The sequence below is a fragment of the Coregonus clupeaformis genome, chromosome 7, assembly GCF_020615455.1.
Source record: "Coregonus clupeaformis isolate EN_2021a chromosome 7, ASM2061545v1, whole genome shotgun sequence".
In the NCBI taxonomy this organism is placed as follows: Eukaryota; Metazoa; Chordata; class Actinopteri; order Salmoniformes; family Salmonidae; genus Coregonus; species Coregonus clupeaformis.
This window is the reverse complement of record NC_059198.1, coordinates 29,158,203-29,183,472: the sequence shown is the minus strand read 5'-3', so window position 1 is coordinate 29,183,472 and position 25,270 is coordinate 29,158,203. Positions and strand designations below refer to the sequence as shown.

Here is a 25,270-nt window from a genome sequence, read left to right as displayed (position 1 = left end):
CCGCACATTGACTCTGTACCGGTACCCCCTGTATATAGCCTCGCTACTGTTATTTTACTGCTCCTCTTTAATTCTTTGTTATTCTTCTTCTTTTGTATTTTTACTTATCTATTTTTTACTTAGCATTTTTCTTAAAACTGCATTGTTGGTTAAGGGCTGGTAAATAAGCATTTCACTGTAAGGTCTACCTACACCTGTTGTATTCGGCACATGTGACAAATACAATTTGATTTGATTTATCTGAGAAAGTTGTGTGTGTAAGCTGTGGGGGTGCCCATGTAGATCGGAGGTGTCTGGTGAGAGAAAGGCAGGTTGAGGTTGCCAGGGTCAGAGTAGTACAGAAAGTGTTGTATGCTGAAGTAGTGAAGAGAGTGGTAGAGGAAGATGGGTTCAGGGTGAAGGATCCTGAGAGGATTCCTGTGTGTAGGCAGAGACCAAAAGAGTGATGGGAAGAATATGTGCTTCAGTAAGGTGAGTTTCTTAGCATTCATAGCCATGGTTGTGAACTGTACTGTCACGATCGTCTGAGGAAACGGACCAATACGCAGCGCGTGGAGTGAACATGATGACTTTATTAAATAAAAGCAACCACGAAAACAACAAACGAATGACGATAGTGAAGTCCTACAGTGACTATGACTGAACCTGGAACAAGGAAACAAAAACCCACAAAACCAAGGTGAAACCACACAGTATAAATATGGCTCCCAATCAGAGATAACGAGCCGACAGCTGACACTCGTTACCTCCGATTGGGAGTCATATGACTAAATCAACATCAAAACCAAACATAGAAATGAAACAACTAGATCCCACATAGAACTACACCCAAATGAAAATGACAACCCTGGCTCACTACTAAGAGTCCCGGAGCCAGACCGTCACATGTACTGCAGAAATGGAATGTAAGTCACAGAAAATATAGGTTGTGGTGGCAGCTGCATAAGTACTCGAGATTGCGTTGTACTGCAGAAGCATTGCAGGGGGTGTTGAGTGTTAGTGTTCTGTCCTCCCAGACCATTGGCCGGGAGTAGGATTAGATAGGGTTAAATAGTGGAATGGGGTGGTGTTTTTCTTTAGTGAGGGCTAATATTTGGCAGGGTAATTTTCCTTTTTCCCAATTTTGTATTACCAGAATTTAATGTAGGTAGGCTGTGAATGGCCTCACACTCCAGTACAGTACGTGGCGGTGTATGCACCTAATTGTTGGATGCGATCCGCCAGCCCAATCTCAAAGAAGAAGATGACACACTTCTTTCTACACAGTATCTACATGCTTTTATTGGGGTTCCTATGCAAAATGTCTGATTGAATGTTTCTTTAAGCCTGCAGTTAGTTACTTGAAATTAGACATATAGGGGGGTTTCATGGACAGAGTTTAATTTAAATCAGGACTAGGCTAATTCTACTTAAATTAATCCATATGTAAAAAATGGCTTTCTAAGACGTTGTTTAATTAGTTCTCGACTAGGGAGTCCCAGACTAAGGTAAGTAAGGTCTAACCAGTTAGTCTTTGTGAAGCCTTATTAGATTAACAATGTGCACTTGGTGCTGACCTGAGGATGCTTCAAAAACAAGGGATGGGACACTAATACATAAGCATTGTGTGGAATTGGAGGAAGTCACCTAAATCAAACAATGGACGGAGGTAAAAGAAAACATTAAAAGAATTTCAGTGACTTAAAAAAACAACTCTTGAAGCAAATTATGTCAAACCACCCAATTATCGAGAACAAACATCATGATTGATCAACAGAATACGAAAATAATGCCTCGATAGCAATTTTTTATGAATTCAACTCAAGCTGATATGGTTGACTTGCTTAAACAAATGTGGTTTCTACTGACAATTGATATGTACAAACTATGGCATAAGGGGACGACGAGCGGATAAGAGGCAATCCATAGTTTTGATTAAGACATTAATGAGCGAGCTAGGACGGACATACTGTAGTCAATATAACTATTTGTTCAGCACTTTTGAAAAGTACAGCGACAGTATCCAGAACATGGGCCGTTCTTACAGTATTATCCCTGTACAAGTCAGAACCGTAGGATAAATAAAGGGGGCATGTAAGCAGACAATGAAAGCTCTTACAATATTCAATGTTGACATTCCCCTAAAACAGGCTATAGGCTACATGTGCACCATCAAGTCAGAACAGTAGGCTCAGTTTTGAGGGAGGAAACGGACCAAATTATTCGGGTGAGGCACATGGGCTACTAACGGCTTACTACACAACATACATTTAGTATTATTATTATTATTATTATTATTATTATTATTATTAGCCACAGTATACATATCTCCCTGGCATATTACATCATTTACGCAGCAGCATACAATACGTTTTTGGACTCACCTTGTTGTGCAGAACAGATAGGTGGAGCGGTGGACCTTCTTGTGGGCTCTAGAAAGAGGCCCAAAATCCTGACATGGAATTCCGAGTTGGATGACCGTTAAAAAAAAGACATATAGGGGGGTTTCATGGACAGAGTTTAATTTAAATCAGGACTAGGCTAATTCTACTTAAATTAATCCATATGTAAAAAATTGCTTTCTAAGACGTTGTTTAATTAGTTCTCGACTAGGGAGTCCCAGACTAAGGTAAGTAAGGACTAACCAGTTAGTCTTTGTGAAGCCTTATTAGATTAACAATGTGCACTTGGTGCTGACCTGAGGATGCTTCAAAAACAAGGGATGGGACACTAATACATAAGCATTGTGTGGAATTGGAGGAAGTCACCTAAATCAAACAATGGACGGAGGTAAAAGAAAACATTAAAAGAATTTCAGTGACTTAAAAAAACAACTCTTGAAGCAAATGATGTCAAACCACCCAATTATCGAGAACAAACATCATGATTGATCAACAGAATACGAAAATAATGCCTCGATAGCAATTTTTTATGAATTCAACTCAAGCTGATATGGTTGACTTGCTTAAACAAATGTGGTTTCTACTGACAATTGATATGTACAAACTATGGCATAAGGGGACGACGAGCGGATAAGAGGCAATCCATAGTTTTGATTAAGACATTAATGAGCGAGCTAGGACGGACATACTGTAGTCAATATAACTATTTGTTCAGCACTTTTGAAAAGTACAGCGACAGTATCCAGAACATGGGCCGTTCTTACAGTATTCTCCCTGTACAAGTCAGAACCGTAGGATAAATAAAGGGGGCATGTAAGCAGACAATGAAAGCTCTTACAATATTCAATGTTGACATTCCCTTAAAACAGGCTATAGGCTACATGTGCACCATCAAGTCAGAACAGTAGGCTCAGTTATGAGGGAGGAAACGGACCAAAATATTCGGGTGAGGCACATGGGCTACTAACGGGTTACTACACAACATACATTTAGTATTACTATTATTATTATTATTAGCCACAGTATACATATCTCCCTGGCATATTACATCATTTACGCAGCAGCATACAATACGTTTTTGGACTCACCTTGTTGTGCAGAACAGATAGGTGGAGCGGTGGACCTTCTTGTGGGCTCTAGAAAGAGGCCCAAAATCCTGACATGGAATTCCGAGTTGGATGACCGTTAAAAAAAAGACATATAGGGGGGTTTCATGGACAGATTTTAATTTAAATCAGGACTAGGCTAATTCTACTTAAATTAATCCATATGTAAAAAATTGCTTTCTAAGACGTTGTTTAATTAGTTCTCGACTAGGGAGTCCCAGACTAAGGTAAGTAAGGACTAACCAGTTAGTCTTTGTGAAGCCTTATTAGATTAACAATGTGCACTTGGTGCTGACCTGAGGATGCTTCAAAAACAAGGGATGGGACACTAATACATAAGCATTGTGTGGAATTGGAGGAAGTCACCTAAAATCCTGACATGGAATTCCGAGTTGGATGACCGTAAAAAAAATATTTGTCTTGAACTCACTGAAGTTTGAGATTTCCCAGTTCCGAGTTTCCAGTTGTTTTGAACACGGCAGAAGTCATGCTGGATTGACAGCATGGCCAATGTATTCAAACATTTCTGTCTCATGGCGTTACCCCCCTTTTTCGTGATATCCAATTGGTAGTTACGATCTTATCTCATCGCTGCAACTCCCCTACGGACTTGGCGAAGGTCGAGAGCCAAGCCGCACTGCTTCTTGACACACTGCTCACTTAACCCGGAAGCCAGCCGCACCAATGTGTCAGAGGAAACACTGTCGAACTGACACCAGTCAGCTTGCAGGATCCCGGCCCGCCACAAGGAGTCTTTAGAGCACGATGAGGCAAGGACATCCCGGCCTGCCAAACCCTCCCCTAACTCGGATGACGCTGGGCCAATTGTGCACCGCCTCATGGGTCTCCCGGTCACAGCCAGCTGTAACACAGCCTGGGATCCAACCCGGGACTGCAGTGGTGCCTTAGTACTCATTGTTGAATTTGGGATTTCCAACTTGTTGTGTAATGTTTATGTCCAATTGCCGATGAGCACCGATACGTTTTATCTATAATTTCTCTTCATATGACAAGGATTGAAAAGGATTTGCCAGTAGATTGCCGACTTGATGCATAATGATGACTGCTTTTCTAGCTTGCTAGCTAAGATTTTGAAAGTGTGATGTTGACATGATCAGTCCAATCAAAGCTACTGTAGATATAACGTGATTTGACGTCATTTTATCTGTGGCCAATGACCTTGAGCCTTCTTGGATGGGCACTTCTAATGTAAGTCTATGGCAGCAGCCAATGGGCTTGAATTTTTCGAGCCCTACCTGTAGATTTTGCAGCGACGTTGTGTCACCATGAGTGACAGAACACTGAGTCAATCACAGCGCAACTAAAGAACATTACCAACCCCTACTCTCCGTATTTTCCGCTGGCTGCCCCACCACCACAGAAAGCAGTGAGCTAGGCTGAAACACCTGCATTTTGGAGCTGCCTTACTCAAGAAAGCAAAAAAGAGACCAAGTTTGAATGCGGCTTTATTTAATTTTTTTACATTGTTTGCAAACTGATATGTGACACGTATTAATGCCAAAATAATAACATGCAAAACAGGGAAAATAAAATAAAATGCTGTGTCGCCACTGCACTTACCATTGTTTCATCTACGAATAACATTGCTTTATTAGCTAAGGTCTTCTTCAAGGTTTTATGGCAGACTACCCACCTGTTGTACTGGGTATTGAAGAAGCTAAGGTCTTCACATTTAATTTAGATATGTGCTATATTTTTTTATGTAGCCTAGGCTGCAGGTGTGGATATTTTCCCCTTAGAAATACCAAAATAATTATGTCATTCTTCCAGAAAAATAGGGTGTGGCGTAGATCACGTCCCTACGTGCGTCGTCCAAAACGTCGCTGATCCTGGTTTTGGGGAGATGCTGGAAAGGGTTGTTTACCTCTTTGCAAGCTGAAGGATGTCCATTTTGTGAAGCCCGGTCATTCGAATAGAGCTTCTTCCCCGGAAAAGAAGATTAAAAGAAAAACAAATATTAAGTATACCAGTCGATCGCTAACCAGTTATTAACCGAAAGGAAAGGAAATCTTATCATATGTCCGCTATCCAGAACCTCCAAACTTTCGGTAAGACATTTCAACCATCTCAGCTAACGACGTGTGTTGGTAACGAATGGCGGTTGGTAACGTTAACTAGCATTTGCAAACGTTACAACTAAATATTACGTTTGGTTTTAATAATAAATTGTTAATAAATGTCTAAAACATCTGGTTAGCTATATCGAGAACATTCCCTCCCGATTACAAATAAGTTAATAGCATGTCAGGTTTTTTTTGTAGTTAACGTTGACCAGCAAGACCGGCAACACCTATCAGACTTCAACCAGGCCGAAGTTAATTTCCTTGGCTAACGTTAGGTCACAACACGGATTTTTAGCTGATATAACAAACTAGTCTGTATTATGGACACAATAATCAATGTATATGACCGATTCCGGTTAGCAAGTGGTTACTGCCGGTTTGTCTTTCTGGCCAATTTCCATGTAGTAATTAGCTGACCAGCATCTGATGAGCGTTTTGCTTAGGCCTGATTTGCTGACTAGGCCGTGCGTCCGCGTGCGCCATCGCGCGCATGTTGATTTTGGCCATCCACACCAGACGCGATCAGGACACGCAGGTTGAAATATCAAAACGAACTCTGAACCAACTATATTTATTTGGGGACAGGTCGAAAAACATTAAACATTTATGTCAATTCAGATAGCTTGTAATTTGTCCAGGGATATAAACATATATAAAGTACAAAGAAGAAGAAGCCTGAAAGAGGAGAGATTACTAGCAACTAACTCGGTTTACCGTTTTATAATTGTTGGAGTAGAGGACCTTGTGCATTTCAGGTAAAATAACAACCTAATGTTTATATCCCAGGACAAATTAGCTAGCAACAGCAAGCTAGCTAGCTAAATTGCCATTACTGTCCCCAAGTCAGCTAAATTGCCATAAATGTCCCCAAGTTAATCAAATCACATTTTATTTGTCACATGCGCTGAATACAACAGGTGTAGACCTTACAGTGAAATGCTTACTTACAAGCCCTTAACCAACAATGCAGTTTTAAGAAAGAATACCAAAAATAATACGAAATAAAAGTAACAAATAATTAAAGGACATACTATAGTTGGTTCAGAGTTCGTTTTGATATTTCAATCTGTGTGTCCTGATCGTGTCTGGTGTGGGAGGGAAAGATCAACATGCGCGCGATGACGCACGCGTGCTGTCTGGTCAGCATGTAAGACTCATGGATAGGACATTACATCACCAGTTCATCGGCCTGCATCTTTTGTTATCTAGGTCAAACAAAACAGTGCCATCTTAGCTATCGCTTAATGTTGCTTCCTTGTAATTTTGTTTTGAACTTTATTTGTGTCTTAAGTAAAGTGATTTGTTTTTAAATAGTATTGTTCTTCCCACAGACCCCTTTGCTGATGCAACTAAGGGTAATGACAGGCTCCCATCTGGGACTGACGACTACATCCACATAAGAATCCAGCAGCGTAACGGCAGGAAGACTCTGACCACGGTCCAGGGCATAGCCATCGACTATGATAAGAAGAAGCTAGTCAAGGCCTTTAAGAAGGTATGTTATGGCAGGGAGTTGACACAGACACTAGCTGGTATACTAAGAAAGGTCCATGTTTTGTTCTACAGGCCTTTTGACTAGTTCTGCTTTGTCAACAGAAATTTGCCTGCAATGGGACAGTGATTGAGCACCCAGAGTATGGTGAAGTGATTCAGCTGCAAGGTGACCAGCGCAAGAATATCTGCACATTTCTAATTGAGGTAGGTTTGACTCTTGTCCCTGCTATAGCACATTGCACCCAACATATACTCAACACTTGTGTGTACTAAGTGGTCATCTGTCATGGCCCCTGTTTGTAAACAGTCCACCTGCGACGGTAGTAAATGCTCTGTGACTGGAGTGCAAAGTTCCTTTGTGTAATGTCTCTTCTCTCCTCATCCCACTTCCAGATTGGCCTTGCGAAAGAGGAGCAGCTCAAGGTCCACGGATTCTAGGAGCTCTCAGCAGCCTCCTCTTCCCTGGTCCTGATACTTTGGGCCATCACTCTGTCATGCTGATTGAGTTAGAATAACAGACTGGAAGCTTTAAAAGGAGCGTGGTGCTTGAAATCATTGTTCTTCCTCTGTTAATCATGGTTACCTGCAAGGAAACACGTGCCGTCATCATTGCTTTGCACAAAAAGGGCATCACAGGCAAGGATATTGCTGCTAGTAAGATTGCACCTAAATCAACCATTTATCGGATCATCAAGAACTTCACGGAGAGAGGTTCAATTGTTGTGAAGAAGGCATCAGGGCGCCCAAGAAAGTCCAGCAAGCGCCAGGACCGTCTCCTAAAGTTGATTCAGCTGCGGGATCGGGGCACCACCAGTGCAGAGCTTGCTCAGGAATGGCAGCAGGCAGGTGTGAGTGCATCTGCACGCACAGTGAGGCGAAGACTTTTGGATGATGGCCTGGTGTCAAGAAGGGTAGCAAAGAAGCCACTTCTGTCCAGGAAAAACATCAAGGACAGACTGATATTCTGCAAAAGGTACAGGGATTGGACTGCTGAGGACTGGGGTAAAGTCATTTTCTCTGATGAATCCCCTTTCCGATTGTTTGGGGCATCCGGAAAAAAGCTTGTCCAGAGAAGACAAGGTGAGCGCTACCATCTGTCCTGTGTCATGCCAACAGTAAAGCATCCTGAGACCATTCATGTGTGGGGTTGCTTCTCAGCCAAGGGAGTGGGGTCGCTAACAATTTTGCCTAAGAACACAGCCAAGAATAAAGAATGGTACCAACACATCCTCCGAGAGCAACTTCTCCCAACCATCCAAGAACAGTTTGGTGACGAACAATGCCTTTTCCAGCATGATGGAGCACCTTGCCATAAGGCAAAAGTGATAACTAAGTGGCTTGGGGAAAAAAATATTGAAATTTTGGGTCAATGGCCAGGAAACTCCCCAGACCTTAATCCCATTGAGAACTTGTGGTCAATCCTCAAGAGGTGGGTGGACAAACAAAAACCCACAAATTCTGACAAACTCCAAGCATTGATTATGCAAGAATGGGCTGCCATCAGTCAGGATGTGGCTCAGAAGTTAATTGACAGCATGCCAGGGCGGATTGCAGAGGTCTTGAAAAAGAAGGGTCAACACTGCAAATATTGACTCTTTGCATAAACATAATGTAATTGTCAATAAAAGCCTTTGACACTTATGGAATGCTTGTAATTATACTTCAGTATACCATAGTAACATCTGACAAGAATATCTAAAAAAAATGAAGCAGCAACTTTCTGAAGACCAATACTTGTGTCATTCTCAAAACTTTTGACCACGACTGTATATGGACACCCCTTCAAATTAGTAGATTCGACTATTTCGGCCACACCCGTTGCTGACAGGTGTATAAAATCGAGCACACAGCCATGCAATCTCCATAGACAAACATTGCCAGTAGAATGGTCCGTACTGAAGAGCTCAGTGACTTTCAATGTGGCAACGTCATAGGATGCCACCTTTCCAACAAGTCAGTTCGACAAATTTCTGCCCTGTTGGAGCTGCCCCGGTCAACTGTAAGTGCTGTTATTGTGAAGTGGAAACGTCTAGGAGCAACAACGGCTCAGCCGCGAAGTGGTAGGCCACACAAGCTCACAGAAGGGGACTGCCAAGTGCTGAAGCGCGTAGCGTGTAAAGTTTGTCTGTCCTCGGTTGCAACACTCACTACTGAGTTCCAAACTGCGTCTGGAAGCAACGTCAGCACAATAACTGTTCGTCGGGATCTTCATGAAATGGGTTTCCATGGCCGAGCAGCCGCACACACGCCTCAGATCACCATGCGCAATGCGAAGCGTCGGCTGGAATGGTGTAAAGCTCACCGCCATTGGACACTGGAGCAGTGGAAAGGTGTTCTCTGGAGTGATGAATCACGCTTCACCATCTGGCAGTCCGACGGACGAATCTGGGTTTGGCGGATGCCAGGAGAACGCTACCTGCCCGAATGCATAGTGCCAAATGTAAAGTTTGGTGGAGAAGGAATAATGGTCTGGGGCTGTTTTTCATGGTTCGGGCTAGGCCCCTTAGTTCCAGTTAAGGGAACTCTAAACGCTACAGCATACAATGACATTCTAGATGATTCTGTGCTTCCAACCTTGTGGCAACAGTTTGGGGAAGGCCCTTTCCTGTTTCAGCATGACTGCCCCTGTGCACAAAGCGAGGTCCATACAGGAATGGTTTGTCGAGATCGGTGTGGAAGAACTTGACTGGCCTACACAGAGCCCTGACCTCAACCCCATCGAACACCTTTGGGATGAATTGGAACGCAGACTGCTAGCCAGGCCCAATTGACCAACATCAGTGCCTGACCTCACGAATGCTCTTGTGGCTGAATAGAAGCAAGTCCCCGCAGCAATGTTCCAACATCTAGTGGAAAGCCTTCCCAGAAGAGTGGAGGCTGTCATAGCAGCAAAGGGGGGACCAACTACATATTAATGCCCATGCTTTTGTAATGAGATGTTCGACAAGCAGGTGTCCACATACTTTTGGTCATTTACACAGAACAAAAATATAGATGCAACAATTTCAAAGATTTTACTACGTTACAGTTCATATAAGGAAATCAGCCAATTGAAATGAATTAATTAGGCCCTAATCTATTGATTTCACATGACTGGGCAGGGCCGCAGCAATGGGTTGGTTCTGGGAGGGCATAGGCCTACCCACTTGGGAGCCAGGCCCAGCCAATCAGAATGAGTTTTTCCTAACAAAGGGCTTTCTTACAAACCGAACCTCCTCCTCACCCCCTCACTAACAAGAATGTAAACAAATGTGTGGGCAATATTTGAGAGAAATAAGCTTTTTGTGCATTTGGAAAAATTCTGGGATATTTTATTCCAGCTCATGAAACATGGAACCAACACTTTACATTTTGTGTTTATATTTTTGTTCAGTATAGTTTATAAGGACTGTGCCAAGACCTTCGTCTTTTAAAATGTTTTTCCACATTAGATTTTGTCTGTATCCTACAACTCTGTTACACCTCCTTCCCACTGGGCACACACTGGTTCAATCAACGTTTCCACGTCATTTCAATGAAATTACGTTGAACCAACATGGAATAGACGTTGAATAGACGTCTGTGCCCAGTGTGTTCCTTCCTTCACTTATCTGCTTTCCCGCCTTCCCACTACTGTTTGCTGAAAGGATGGGATGGAATTCCACTTCGGTGCCTATATCTATCAAGTCATTTCTAAATCAGTGGTCACCGGTCACAAAGGAACAAGAGCATGAGGCTGGTCACAAGATGATGCTTAAGAGGAAAATGAGAAGGTAAACTGCAAGGTGTTCAGTGATAGGTCCCAATATAGGCCTACCTGGTTTGAAAGGCTATCGATCATCTCCAAGTGTCCACCCATGTCTTTACGGTCACCAAGGGAGCTTCTCTCCAGATGTTCCTTGATCTGTAGCTCAAGCTGTGCGTTGGCTGCCTCTAGTGAGTGCACCTGAGCCACACAGACACCCACAAATCAACATAGAGCCTCACACATTCATACAACACACATCCTAGGTAGGCTTCTCACTGTTTTAGCCACTAAAGAGAAATCACACCAGAGCAACTGAGTGTACTTGAAGATCTTGCATGTTCTCCTTCTCGTTGACGCACAGGGAGCCTGAGAAGTTTGTTGCGCTCACCGGGTCACTTGATGCATAAAGTATTGAGATGCGGGTCCCATATCCTCCCGCACCACTGCAAACACTGTTCCAGCGTCCCCCTCTGTGGTCATGGGAGAGCTGCTTAGCGCCACTGTCACGCAACAACTTTATTGATGCTGCCATATACTGTCAACACCACTCCAACCTAGGGTCTGATGGGATGCTATGAAGGGCTTTTTTGAACTGCAAGTGTAGGTGTGATAAAACCCTGCCCACTACAAGATCTACCAAAAAACATTTGTGGGCATGTCTATGGTGGAATTATATTTTCTGTCTTTCAAATGTAAATTGGATGGTGCCGAAGGCACGATCGATCACTGTCAAAAAGGTCCGAGACAAAATACCTTGTAAAACTGTTCTTCTTTCAGGATGTGGACCAATAAATCTTAATTTTTAAGTTTCCTACAGTGAAAAATACATTAACCGGTTAAGTGAAATCTAAATAACGCAACATCAAAAGTCACATTTTAAGTGGTAAATTGAATTTAACATTTTATTCTTTATTATAAACTGGGTGGTTCTAGCCCTGAATTCTGATTGGCGGACAGCTGTGGTATATTCGACTGTATACCATGGGTATGACAAAACATTTATTTTCACTGCTCCAATTACGTTGGTAACCAGTTTATAATAGCAATAAGGCACCTCAGGGGTTTGTGGTATATGGCCAATATACCACGGCTAAGGGCTGTGTCCAGGCACTCCGCTTTGCGTCGTCCATAAGAACAGCTCTTAGCCGTGGTATATTGGCCATATACCACACCACCTGAGGCCTTATTGCTTATTTAGGACACTATCCTAAAGTCACCAGAATAATATTCCTTTCCAAAATGTTGACACATTGCTTAAAGCTATTTTTTTGTTGAAAGGTAATCATTTCCACCCAAAATGACAGGTACTTTTGACATGTTATGTCTGACAAAAACTGTTTTTGCTAAATTCTAGCTATCAACAGCATATCATCTTGGAATTTAATGAAGTTCAAAAGATCACTTTCAGCGTTTCTTCCATAATGAGAGTAATTTACACTGCCACAGAAAGATGAATGACTTGTTTATTCGGTGGGAAAATGTTCTCAGACCAGCTTGACATTATTTATAAGTGAAGATATGAAAAGTGACAATGACGATAAAAGCCACTGGCTCGGTGGATGCCATTCTGTCTCTACACCAGTTTTTCCCAAGTGGTGCGTCAGGACTTGGGACCTATTGGTGGGTTGAGGACAGTTCCTTTTTTTTCTTGGTGGGGGTTAAAAGACAACTTTAGGAGGCACTACACGGATGAACAGTGGGCTAACTGCAAAAGCATTGAGTGCCAATGGGTGTGTTGTTTACAGCAAGAAAGCCACTCATGACACATTTTTCTCCTTTGGTGGCACTACACCAAACCAATGTTGGTGTCAATGATGTACAACAACAGTAATCTCTTAATGATCCACTGTCATAAGATGACCTTTAAGGGAGAGGTTAGCAGTAAGGCCTGATTTCCTGTTGTTTTGAAAGGGCAAAATAGCATTAAAGGCCCAGTGCAGTCAAATACATTATTTTCCTGTATTTTATATATATTTCTACATTATGAGGTTGGAATAATACTGTGAAATTTGACAAATTTGGATAATGCCCTTTTAGCATTTTGGTGGGATGCAAAATTGTTACCCAGAAATGATTTGATATTGAGATACAAATGGCAGCATTGGACCTTTAAGAGGAGTTGTGCCTGCATGGGGCTGGTCTAGAGGCCAGGTAGTGTCACCTGCAGCGCATAAACATTACCCTGTGAGCATGGGAACAAAACCTGGTCCCACTGTCTCTCTTTCTCATCTGATTCTTTCTCTGTTAAAAAACATAGAGGACTCATGTTGAGATGGCAAACAAGTCCTATTACTGTTTAGGGCTATGACATAGTGTAGTATTATTACAGTTGGCAGCATCTGTATGCTTTTAGATTCACCTATTATGTTCAATTTTATAAAGAAAGTAGTCAAGTCAAGTGATGGATTTCATAACAGAGATGAGTTAGCCTTTTCTGTGCATGTTAGTGACAGTGTGTTTACCAATTAATTGTTCTATTGGCATAATGAGATCAGAGTAAAGTACTGTAAATACCTAACACTCCCAAAGTGATCTGTCAATCTTCAACGTTTGAACACACATGCGATGAAGATTCTGCTTTAATTATATGTAAATCTACTCGGTTCAGAAAGCATCAAGGTATGAAAAGAAAGGCACCTTGCAAGAGACAGACAAGTTGATGCACAGGATCAGTGTTAAATGTTTATAACCACCCATGGCAGAAAGGTTCATCTGTGACTTTTTGCATCAAATGTCACATGTCCCACTAATTTCCCAAACACAGCCAAAAGGTTAGGTTGAGTTGTGACATGTTGTGTTGTGCTTATTACTGTTCTGACAAGGTGCTACATTAAGGACTGTTGAAAAGGTGTGGCTTGTACAGTTCACTCTGGGTCAGGCAGCCATACCATCAGTGAATTTACACTAGGCTTTGGCCTGGCTGCAATATCAATCCTACCCACAGGACTATGTGAGTTATACAAAAGGTCCTTGAGGTCATCCCAGCTGATGACAACACTGTTATAAACTACCAGACGGTGTAGTGAAGTTGGTATTTGTCAGATGAGCCAAGTTTACCCATGATGCACCTCCAGAGAATGGCGAGGTAAAGGTAATGTTCCCTGATCAGACGTTGCATGCATCAACCAATGGTTGCGTGCCACGTCATCGACTGGCAATAGATTGATGTAACGTGGTTAGCTGATACGTAAAATACTTATCCAGGCGTTGTAAGATCTGGCATGCGTCAGCAATGTCTGAGCACAGGCCAAAACCTTTGGGTGTGCTATACAGTCGTGGTCAAAAGTTTTGAGAATGACACAAGTATTGTTCTTCACAAAGTTTGCTGCTTCAGTGTTTTTAGATATTTTTGTCAGATGTTACTATGGTATACTGAAGTATAATTACAAGCATTCCGTAAGTGTCAAAGGCTTTTATTGACAATTGCATTAAGTTTATGCAAAGAGTCAATATTTGCAGTGTTGACCCTTCTTTTTCAAGACTGCAATCCGCCCTGGCATGCTGTCAATTAACTTCTGGGCCACATCCTGACTGATGGCAGCCCATTCTTGCATAATCAATGCTTGGAGTTTGTCAGAATCTGTGGGTTTGTTTGTCCACCCGCCTCTTGAGGATTGACCACAAGTTCTCAATTGGATTAAGGTCTGGTGAGTTTCCTGGCCATGGACCCAACATTTGATGTTTTGTTCCCCGAGCCACTTAGTTATCACTTATGCCTTATGGCAAGGTGCTCCATCATGCTGAAAAAGGCATTGTTCGTCACCAAACTGTTATTGGATGGTTGGGAGAAGTTGTTATTGCTCTCGGAGGATGTGTTGGTACTATTCTTTATTCATGGCTGTGTTCTTAGGCAAAATTGTGAGTGAGCCCTTGGCTGAGAAGCAACCCCACACATGAATGGTTTCAGGATGCTTTACTGTTGGCTTGACACAGGACTGATGGTAGCAGCAGGTAGCTTAGTGGTTAAGAGCGTAGTGCCAGTAACCGAAAGGTCGCTGGTTCTAATCCCTGAGCCGACTAGGTGAAAAATCTGTCGATGTGCCCTTGAGCAAGGCATTTAACCCTAGTCGCTCTGGATAAGAGCGTCTGCTAAATAATGTAAATGTAAATTTAGCGCTCACCTACTCCGGACAAGCTTTTTTCCGGATGCCCCAAACAATCGGAAAGGAGATTCATCAGAGAAAATGACTTTACCCCAGTCCTCAGCAGTCCAATCCCTGTACCTTTTGCAGAATATCAGTCTGTCCCTGATGAGAGAAGTGGCTTCCTCGCTGCCCTTCTTGACACCAGGCCATCCTCCAAAAGTCTTCGCCTCACTGTGCGTGCAGATGCACTCACACCTGCCTGCTGCCATTCCGGAGCAAGCTCTGCACTGCTGGTGCCCCGATCCCGCAGCTGAATCAACTTTAGGAGACGGTCCTGGCTCTTGCTGGACTTTCTTGGGTGCCTGAAGCCTTCTTCACAACAATTGAACCTCTCTCCTTGAAGTTCTTGATGATCCGATAAATGGTTGATTTAGGTACAATCTTACTAGCAGCAATATCCTTGCCTGTGAAGCCCTTTTAGTGCAAAGCAATGATGACGGCACGTGTTTCCTTGCAGGTAACCATGGTTAACAGAAGAAGAACAATGATTTCAAGCACCACCCTCCTTTTAAAGCTTCCAGTCTGTTATTCTAACTCAATCAGCATGACAGAATGATCTCCAGCCTTGTCCTCGTCAACAATCTCACCTGTGTTAACGAGAGAATCACTGACATGATGTCAGCTGGTCCTTTTGTGGCAGGGCTGAAATGCAGTGGAAATGGTTTTTGGGGGATTAAGTTCATTTTCATGGCAAAGAGGGACTTTGCAATTAATTGCAATTCATCTGATCACTCTTCATAACATTCTGGAGTATATGCAAATTGCCATCATAAAAACTGAGGCAGCAAACTTTGTGAAAATTAATATTTGTGTCATTCTCAAAACGTTTGACCACGACTGTACAGCCGGGAGCGGTGAATGTTGTAACTAATTAAACGACAGAAGAAGAAAAAGATCAGTCTCTGGCAAGGGAGGAGCTGGTTTTTAAATATTGTGTATATTTATTTATTGTGAACACATTTCCATTTGTTGCCAATGTCAATTAATTTTTTCAACATACTTTTATTTTTGCTAGCTGGACAGGCAGACACTGCCAAGTGCTAAACAGTAAACCAATCAAAAATGGTGTACTATCCAACAGGTGTGTAGTGCTGCTGGAGCACAGAGGAGCGGCATTCCTCATTTTTTTCAATTTGAGAATTATTTTTGACAAATTCTAAATAAATGATATTTAATTACCATTAAAATTCCATGAAAAACGATAGAATGACAAACCAAATAAATATGTATACAGTTGAAGTCGGAGGTTTACATACACCTTAGCCAAATACATTTAAACTCAGTTTTTCACAATTCCTGACATTTAATCCTAGTAAAAATTCCCTGTCTTAGGTCAGTTAGGATCACCACTTTATTTTAAGAATGAGAAATGTCAGAATAATAGTAGAGAGAATGATTTATTTCAGCTTTTATTTCTTTCATCACATTCCCAGTGGGTCAGAAGTTTACATACACTCAATTAGTATTTGGTAGCATTGCCTTTACATTTTATAACTTGGGTGAAACGTTTTGGGTGGCTTCCACAAGCTTCCCACAATAAGTTGGGTGAATTTTGGCCCATTCCTCCTGACAGAGCCTGTGTAACGGAGTCAGGTTTGTAGGCCTCCTTGCTCGCAAACGCTTTTTCAGTTCTGCCCACAAATGTTCTATAGGATTGAGGTCAGGGCTTTGTGATGGCCACTCCAATACCTTGACTTTGTTGTCCTTAAGCCATTTTGCCACAACTTTGGAAGTATGCTTGGGGTCATTGTCCATTTGGAAGACCCATTTGCGACCAAGCTTTAACTTCCTGACTGATGTCTTGAGATGTTGCTTCAATATATCCACATAATTTTCCTTCCTCGTGATGCCATCTATTTTGTGACATGCACTAGTCCCTCCTGCAGCAAAGCACCCCAACAGCATGATGCTGCCACCCTCGTGCTTCACGGTTGGGATGGTGTTCTTCGGCTTGCAAGCCGCCCCCTTTTCCTCCAAACATAATGATGGTCATTATGGCCAAACAGTTCTATTTTTGTTTCATCAGACCAGAGGACCTTTCTCCAAAAAGTACGATCTTTGTCCCCATGTGCAGTTGCAAACCGTAGTCTGGCTTTTTTATGGCGGTTTTGGAGCAGTGGCTTCTTCCTTGCTGAGCGGCCTTTCAGGTTATGTTGATATAGAACTAATTTTACTGTGGATATAGATACTTTTGTATCTGTTTCCTCCAGCATCTTCACAAGGTCCTTTGCTGTTGTTCTGGGATTGATTTGCACTTTTAGCAATAAAGTACGTTCATCTCTAGGAGACAGAACGCGTCTCCTTCCTGAGCGGTATGACGGCTGCGTGGTCCCATGGTGTTTATACTTGCATACTATTGTTTGTACAGATGAATGTGGTACCTTCAGGCGTTTGGAAATTGCTCCCAAGGATGAACCAGACTTGTGGATGTCTACAATTATTTTTCTGAGGTCTTGGCTGACTTCTTTGGATTTTCCCATGATGTCAAGCAAAGAGGCACTGAGTTTTAAGGTAGGCCTTGAAATACATCCACAGGTACACCTCCAAATGACTCAAATGATGTCAATCAGCCTATCAGAAGCTTCTAAAGCCATTACATAATTTTCTGGAATTTTTCAAGCGTTTTAAAGGCACCATCAATTTAGTGTATGTAAACTTCTGACCCACTGGAACTGTGATACCGTGAATTATAAGTGAAATAATCTGTAAACAATTGTTGGAAGAATTACTTGCACAAAGTAGATGTCCTAACCGACTTGCCAAAACTATAGTTTGTTAACAAGAAATGTGTGGAGTGATTGAAGTCTAGAAGTATAAAATGGTGGTTTCATCCCTGTCTTCTCTCTGGCGCAGGCGAGAATGTGTGCACTACGGAAGCCTGTCTGAGACTTGACCACTTTGGCCAATCAGAACGTTGAAAAAAATTTTCGAATTTACTTTGGGTCTGCCTTGATAAAATTAAACTCTATGGACTCCTCTTGGTCATTGAAACTCAGAATGATATGTGATCACTTGGTTACAGTGACACCCTTCTGCCAAGGACAACCAAACCAGAGAGGCCACCGCAAAGCCCAAGGAGCCTGACCCTCTCTGGAAGTTGCTGTATCTATGCTTGGAATATTTAGCCTACATTGGCTATTGGTTGAGACGTAGGCCCCATTCTATCTTGGTATGTCAGGGTGGGCAATTGGAATTGTGAATTGGGCCAAGTTGGAGGTCATGTATTTAGATTATAGTTTATTGAGATGCATGAATAAACAACACCAAAAGCTTGATTTAAAATGAATGTCCTGCATTTCTACGTAGTAATGATTTATATTCACTATTGGTCAATTGATTTGATAGCATGTTTAATCCATGCAAATAAATTCTATGAATAGTTCACCTCTCTGTTTTCTTTTATTCTGTAATAGTGTCACGATCGTTATGGGAAGAAGCGGACCAAGGCGCAGCGTGAGAAGCGTACATCTTTATTACTTGTACACACAACGAACCAAAACAATAAACGATACGTGAAGTCCTAGGTTAAATACACAAACCTTCCGGAACAAGATCCCACAATTAACTGTGCCAAACAGGCTGCCTAAGTATGGTTCCCAATCAGAGACAACGAGAATCAGCTGCCTCTGATTGGGAACCACCCTGGCCAACATAGATCTACACGAACTAGAACAAAACATAGAAAATACAACATAGACAATCCACACCCTGGCTCAACATATAAGAGTCCCCAGAGCCAGGGCGTGACAGTACCCACACCCAAAGGCGCGGACTGCGACCGCGCCAACTAAACCCAACAGGGGAGGGGCCGGGTGGGCATTCCGCCTCGGAGGCGGATCCGGCTCCGGGCGTGACCACCACTCTCTCGCTACCCCCCCGTAGCGCCCCTGGTCTAGTCTAGCCCCGCTGGCCGGAGCTGGACTGGACACCGGTGGAGCGGATTGCTCAGGCTCCGGTGTGGAGCAGCTGACCGGTGCTGGAACAGGCACGGGCTGTGCCGGACTGACGACGCGCACCACTGGCTTGGTGCGGGGAGCAGGAACAGGCCGGACCGGGCTGGCGACGCGTACCACTGGCTTGGTGCGGGGAGCAGGAACGGGCCGGACCGGGCTGACGACGCGCACCACTGGCTTGGTGCGGGGAGCAGGAACAGGCCGGACCGGGCTGACAATGCGCACCACTGGCTTGGTGCGGGGAGCAGGAACAGGCCGGACCGGGCTGACAACGCGCACCACTGGCTTGGTGCGGGGAGCAGGAACAGGCCGGACCGGGCTGGCGACGCGCACCACTGGCTTGGTGCGGGGAGCAGGAACGGGCCGGACTGACGACGCGCACCACAGGCTTGGTGCGGGGAGCAGGAACGGGCCGGACCGGGCTGGCGACGCGCACCACTGGCTTGGTGCGGGGAGCAGGAACGGGCCGGACCGGGCTGACGACGCGCACCACTGGCTTGGTGCGGGGAGCAGGAACAGGCCGGACCGGGCTGTGGAGACGGACTGGAGGTCTGGAGCGAAGAGCTGACACAACCCGTCCTGGCTGAATGCCTATTTCTACACACTCTGTGTGAGGCATCAGCACAGGACGTACAGGGCTGTGCACTCGTACTGGCACTATAGCACGTGGCACTGGCGCAGGATATCCGGGACCGAGGAGGGGTACTGGAGGCCACGAGCGTTGAGCCGGCACACTCCGTCCTGGCTGCATGCCCACCTTAGCACGACACGTGCGTGGTGCTAGCACAGGACGTACAGGACTGTGCCGGACCACTCGCGGCACAGTACGCAGCTCCGCATAACTCGGAACCTGCCCAGTCTCACGCTGCCTAGCCTGAGTACGGGGAGTTGGCTCTGCTCTACCTCTAGGCTCCGCCAACCTCCCTTCCAGCCCCCCAAACCAGGTGGCCTCCTCTCCTAATCCGCCGATACGTCCTGTAGCTGCCTCCAGCAGCCCCGTCGTCCATGCCGTGTGCCCCCCCCAAAAATAAATTATTGGGGTTGCCTCTCGCCAGTCCGACGACGGCACGGTTGGCGCCGAACCTCCTCTCTCGCCAGGGCCTTAACTTTTGCCCATGGCCCTCTGCCCGCGAACATGTCCTCCCAAGACCACCATTCGCCCACCTGGGATATCGCCAACTTCTCCAGTTCCTTTCCCGGTGTCTGCTCCTGAACACGCTGCTTGGTCCTTCTTTGGTGGGATCTTCTGTCACGATCGTTATGGGAAGAAGCGGACTAAGGCGCAGCATGAGAAGCGTACATCTTTATTACTTGTACACACAACGAACCAAAACAATAAACGATACGTGAAGTCCTAGGTTAAATACACAAACCTTCCGGAACAAGATCCCACTATTAACTGTGCCAAACAGGCTGCCTAAGTATGGTTCCCAATCAGAGACAACGAGAATCAGCTGCCTCTGATTGGGAACCACCCTGGCCAACATAGATCTACACGAACTAGAACAAAACATAGAAAATACAACATAGACAATCCACACCCTGGCTCAACATATAAGAGTCCCCAGAGCCAGGGCGTGACAAATAGGGTATATTGTCACCATGTGTTCAAGCTAATCAAATAAAAGTTTATTTATGATACAGCGTGTAAGCTACGCAATAAAATGCCTACAAATGCCTAGTCGCAATAAAGCTCTCCTCGCAAACATTGCAATGATATTAAGCTATATGTATTTGTATTTACATTAGGCTATAGCCCTCAAACTCAACTCTGGACCTCAAAGCCAGTTCCACTGCATTTTTTTATTCTTCCCCTCTAATCAGGGATGGATTTAGACATGGGTGCAATTCATTATCAGGTAGAACAGAAAAACAGCTGGCTCCGGACCTCATAGGGTAAGAGTTGAATACCACTGGGCTATAGCCTACAAATAGCTATACCACATAGTCATAGGCAATGATCATAATGTCCTTCAGACAAGGAGGTGACTGAAAATGTTGTGTTGTTTGATGCAAGAAACTACTTTACAAAATAAAATGCTACTTACCTTATTCAAGAGCGTCTCAAAATACAACAATGCCCCTTTAAGACATAAAAAAAGCTCTTTACCTGACTTGCTTGTCAAAGACGGCTAGAAATGCACACATTTTGTGCTCTTGTAGGAAGTAACCACTCCCCCATTGTTGAATAGAAATTAGCTATAACTGGGCTAATAACTCACTAACTAGCAAAGAATATGAACAAATGTGCACTGGTGGCTACATGCAGCTCTAGCTTTGATCTCAAAACAAGCGCATCTACTCACAATGTCTCGCAAGATCACATAATGATTCATTTGCGTTTTACATAACAGAACCCAATATAATACCAAAGCATAGTCGGCCTATAACGTTACTGTTACACCAAAAATACCTCCTAATTTCTAATGAGATTTTAGGATGGTTAGCTGAAGCTGAATATTTTTTCTTTCATTATAATGCGCCAAAACTCAACAGAGCGCACCAAAAGGCATATGCTTTGATTTAAACAAAATACCAGGCTAAAAGTTTGTTAACGCCATCTGCTCTAATTCACTCACAAAACAGTAATTCAAGAAGATCTAAATGCAAATTCCCATGAAACTGATTGCGATCAATCAAATGATTGGCATGGAGATGCAGTTTGGACATTTCACGGGTAAAACGTGAAGAATGATCATTCACAGTTGACAGTGATGATGACCTATTTTGAAATTAGGTAGCCTAACTTGGTGTTTGAGGGTATTAAAAAAAGAAAAATGTATTGAGATAATATGTGTGGGCATAGGTAGACGTTGCAATTGGAAGAGGCATTTTCGATAATGATAGGCTATTCAGTTGACTACATCTGTCCGTACAAACTTTGATTGAGGAAATTATATTGTCATAAAAAAAAGAACACTACACCACTGCTATCCAGGTCTGTCAATCACGTTCTCCGTACCTAAGGTACTAAACACAGCTGGTGACAGCTCGAGAGAGATCTCTGTCTGACTCACTGCTATCAGGTAAAGTATTTTTTATATTTGTAATCTATTTAGTTATAGAGCTTGATACCATCAAGCTTTAAAATAACTCCCAACTTGACTTAGAACGCAAAAACTTTAGCAATGTAGCTAGCTACAACAAGTAGACCTGTTGCTAGCCAGCAAGAGCATATAGCTTTATCACTACTACCATGTCATTCCGGGACAGGGAGCTTTAGCTATCATTATTCCAAGTAATAATTTAAAACTACAAAAATCTACTAAGCTATATGGACGCATTTTAAGAAGGTCATACCAAGGATCATTTTGCTATTTGAGTTTGAATTTTAAGACCACTTGGAGTATAAAATAATATTTATAAAAAATGAATTTGATGAAAAGTTATTTTTGGCCTTATTGCTATTAGCCCATACAAACACATTGAATAAGAGATTCACTACAGGGAACAACAGATAGTCCCCCCCCCTGAGAGATATAAGTAAGATCAGGAAACTATTTTTATTTAATTTTGTAATGTATTTAACCCCTTATTTTTGTCACTAAACGGTCTCCATGTACTTCCATAAATTTTTTCAACTGGTACCGGGGGACCTTCAGATGAGTCTTATGAGGCATGTGGGTGTCCTAGAGCAAGACAACTGACATGTACATGTTCGTGTGACTCACCTTTCCACAGAGGGGTCACATTAGTGTGTAGCCCAAACTGTTCGGACGTTACAGACAGAAGTTGGCAGATTGGCTGTACCAACTTCAGACTAGTCCCAAAACGCTTGTGGGGGTAGAGTAAACCGTTCGGACGCTACAGACGATTTTGTGAGAAGACCAATTTTCGGGATGTCTCATGGTCTGACAAACACCGCCCTAGCTCTGTCACCTTTCACCGCAGATGCGGAAGTGCGATATAGGCGGATGCGGTGGATTGAGACCAGTGGAGGTTCCTCAGAGGAGGAAGGGGAGGACCATCCTCCTCAGTGAATTTCATAAACATTTAAATTGGGGCTGTACTCCTCTGGGTACATTGACTTCAATACAAAACCTAGGAGGATCATGGTTTTCACCCCCTTCCATAGACTTACACAGTAATTATGACAACTTCTGTGTTGTCCACCCAATCAAAGGATCAGAGGATTAATCTAGTACTGAAAGCATAAACTACAGCTAGCTAGCACTGCAGTATATAAAATGTGGTGAGTAGTTGACTCAAAGAGAGAGAAAGACAATAGTTGAACAGTTTTGAACAAATTAATTTCTTCCAAAATGAAGGAGAAGCAAGAGAGAAATAGAGAGAGAGAGATTTCTTCATTTTATTTCACTTTCAGTTTCACTTACTTAGCTAGCAAATGCAGCTAGCTAGTTTAGCCTACTGAAACACCCTGCTCAAACAGAGGGATGCTATGTTAGCTAGGTGGCTATGACTTTCCAACACAACACTGGAACTCTTCCAAGTCAAGGTAAGCTTTTGGTATTACTAATTTATTGCCACTGGGGCCCGCCGGTGTAACTGCTTACTGACTGTACACTAATGTTTCTAATGTTACTGCACCAATGTTACTGATTGTAGCGGGTTTACTAACGCGCTAGTTCTATTAGCTATGCTAACTATAACGTTACTTTAGCTAATATGGTGACAACGGTGTAGGCTGTGTGTAGCGGTTTGGCTTGGAAAGGTTTTTTCGCCTGGTCACATACAGCTGATGTGTTGTGCATTGAAGTCCACAAGCGAAGGGAAGAGAAGGAATACAACATGGCTGTTATGAGAGTGAACTCTGTTTACACGTGATCAGGGGTGTATTCATTCCGCCGATTCTGTTGAAAAACGTTTCTTAAACGGAAGCAAATGGAACAAAACGGGGATAAACATTCCTGAATTTGTCCAATAGAAACTCTCGTTTGCAACTGTTGGACTAATGATTACACCCTATATCAGCTAGATGCAGGCAAGAGTGTGCAGGGTGGTATTGAATGTCACTGTCTGCACCTACGTTGTAAACTTTCATTCATAGGCTAGGTTGTAGCAACCTCATGATGGGTATAGGAAAAATTTGAGTATCATGTAGTAGCCTAAACCTATCGCTGTTACATTGAACTGGTTGAATGGAATATGAATGAGAGTCATCCAATATGCTGTAATAGAAATAAGGCCATGGTCATGAAAAAAAAAAGTGTCCTCCCTCATCTTAAACGGCACTGACTGAGACGCATCTAATGCAAAAGAACATATCTCTAGCTTAAACTGACAGATTTTTATGGGAATGTTTTATTATTATGCTAATTAGATTTCAGTGGACATAAATCAGATCGGACCGGGTCTGGATCCGACAAGGTCTATACCGAACGGTTCTAGTTGTCCACGGGTCCGTTCGAAACAGGTCTCTATATTTTAAAAGTTGTGAGGGCGGGACATTTTCTGTTGACAGTAATCCTTGCAATGCTTCTGCCGTTAAGTCTTGGAGGCCCAAAAACTTCTCGGCTGCAGATATAATGATGTCCAGCTTTTAGGACTTCTTGGACACTTGTGCAGTGCAAATAATAACTGTGGCTAAAAATGCTACAAAATCCAATCTTCTTCACAATAAGTGTATCCAGCACTTGATTGATGTAAAATATTTGCAACTGGTTGCGATGCATCCACCGCTATATCTTCTTCAGAACTGTGGCCTCTTACCCCTTCAAATCAAATCAAATTTTATTTGCCACATGCGCCGAATACAACAGGTGTAGACATTACCGTGAAATGCTTACTTACAGCCCTTAACCAACAATGCATTAATTATTTTTATAATAAAAATGTAAAATAAAACAACAACAACAAAAAAGTGTTGAGAAAAAAAGAGCAGAAGTAAAATAAAATAACAGTAGGGAGGCTATACAGTGGAGAAAAAAAGCATTTAGTCAGCCACCAATTGTGCAAGTTCTCCCACTTAAAAAGATGAGAGAGGCCTGTAATTTTCATCATAGGTACACGTCAACTATGACAGACAAATTGAGTAAGAAAAATCCAGATAATCACATTGTAGGATTTTTAATGAATTTATTTGCAAATTATGGTGGAAAATAAGTTTTTGGTCACCTACAAACAAGCAAGATTTCTGGCTCTCACAGACCTGTAACTTCTTCTTTAAAGGGCTCCTCTGTCCTCCACTCGTTACCTGTATTAATGGCACCTGTTTGAACTTGTTATCAGTATAAAAGACACCTGTCCACAACCTCAAACAGTCACACTCCAAACTTCACTATGGCCAAGACCAAAGAGCTGACAAAGGACCCCAGAAACAAAATTGTAGACCTGCACCAGGCTGGGAAGACTGAATCTGCAATAGGTAAGCAGCTTGGTTTGAAGAAATCAACTGTGGGAGCAATTATTAGGAAATGGAA

At 43.0% G+C, this 25,270-nt stretch overlaps 1 protein-coding gene across 1 annotated transcript; it reads left to right on the top strand.

The window, feature by feature from the left end:
• Nucleotides 1-5,397: 5,397 nt before the first annotated feature.
• Nucleotides 5,398-7,589, top strand: LOC121569652 (eukaryotic translation initiation factor 1). The gene is made up of 4 exons (XM_041880789.2): nucleotides 5,398-5,556; nucleotides 6,903-7,066; nucleotides 7,168-7,269; nucleotides 7,459-7,589. Exons 1-4 carry the CDS (start codon nucleotides 5,526-5,528, stop codon nucleotides 7,501-7,503), a joined length of 342 nt encoding a protein of 113 aa, XP_041736723.1. The 5' UTR covers nucleotides 5,398-5,525; the 3' UTR covers nucleotides 7,504-7,589.
• Nucleotides 7,590-25,270: the final 17,681 nt, after the last annotated feature.

Coding starts and splice junctions, on each gene's coding strand:
- LOC121569652 (XM_041880789.2), top strand. CDS start 5,526: ATGTCCGCTATCCAGAACCTCCAAACTTTCG. Junction 5,557..6,902: donor CCAGAACCTCCAAACTTTCG/GTAAGACATTTC, acceptor TTCTTCCCACAG/ACCCCTTTGCTGATGCAACT. Junction 7,270..7,458: donor TCTGCACATTTCTAATTGAG/GTAGGTTTGACT, acceptor TCCCACTTCCAG/ATTGGCCTTGCGAAAGAGGA.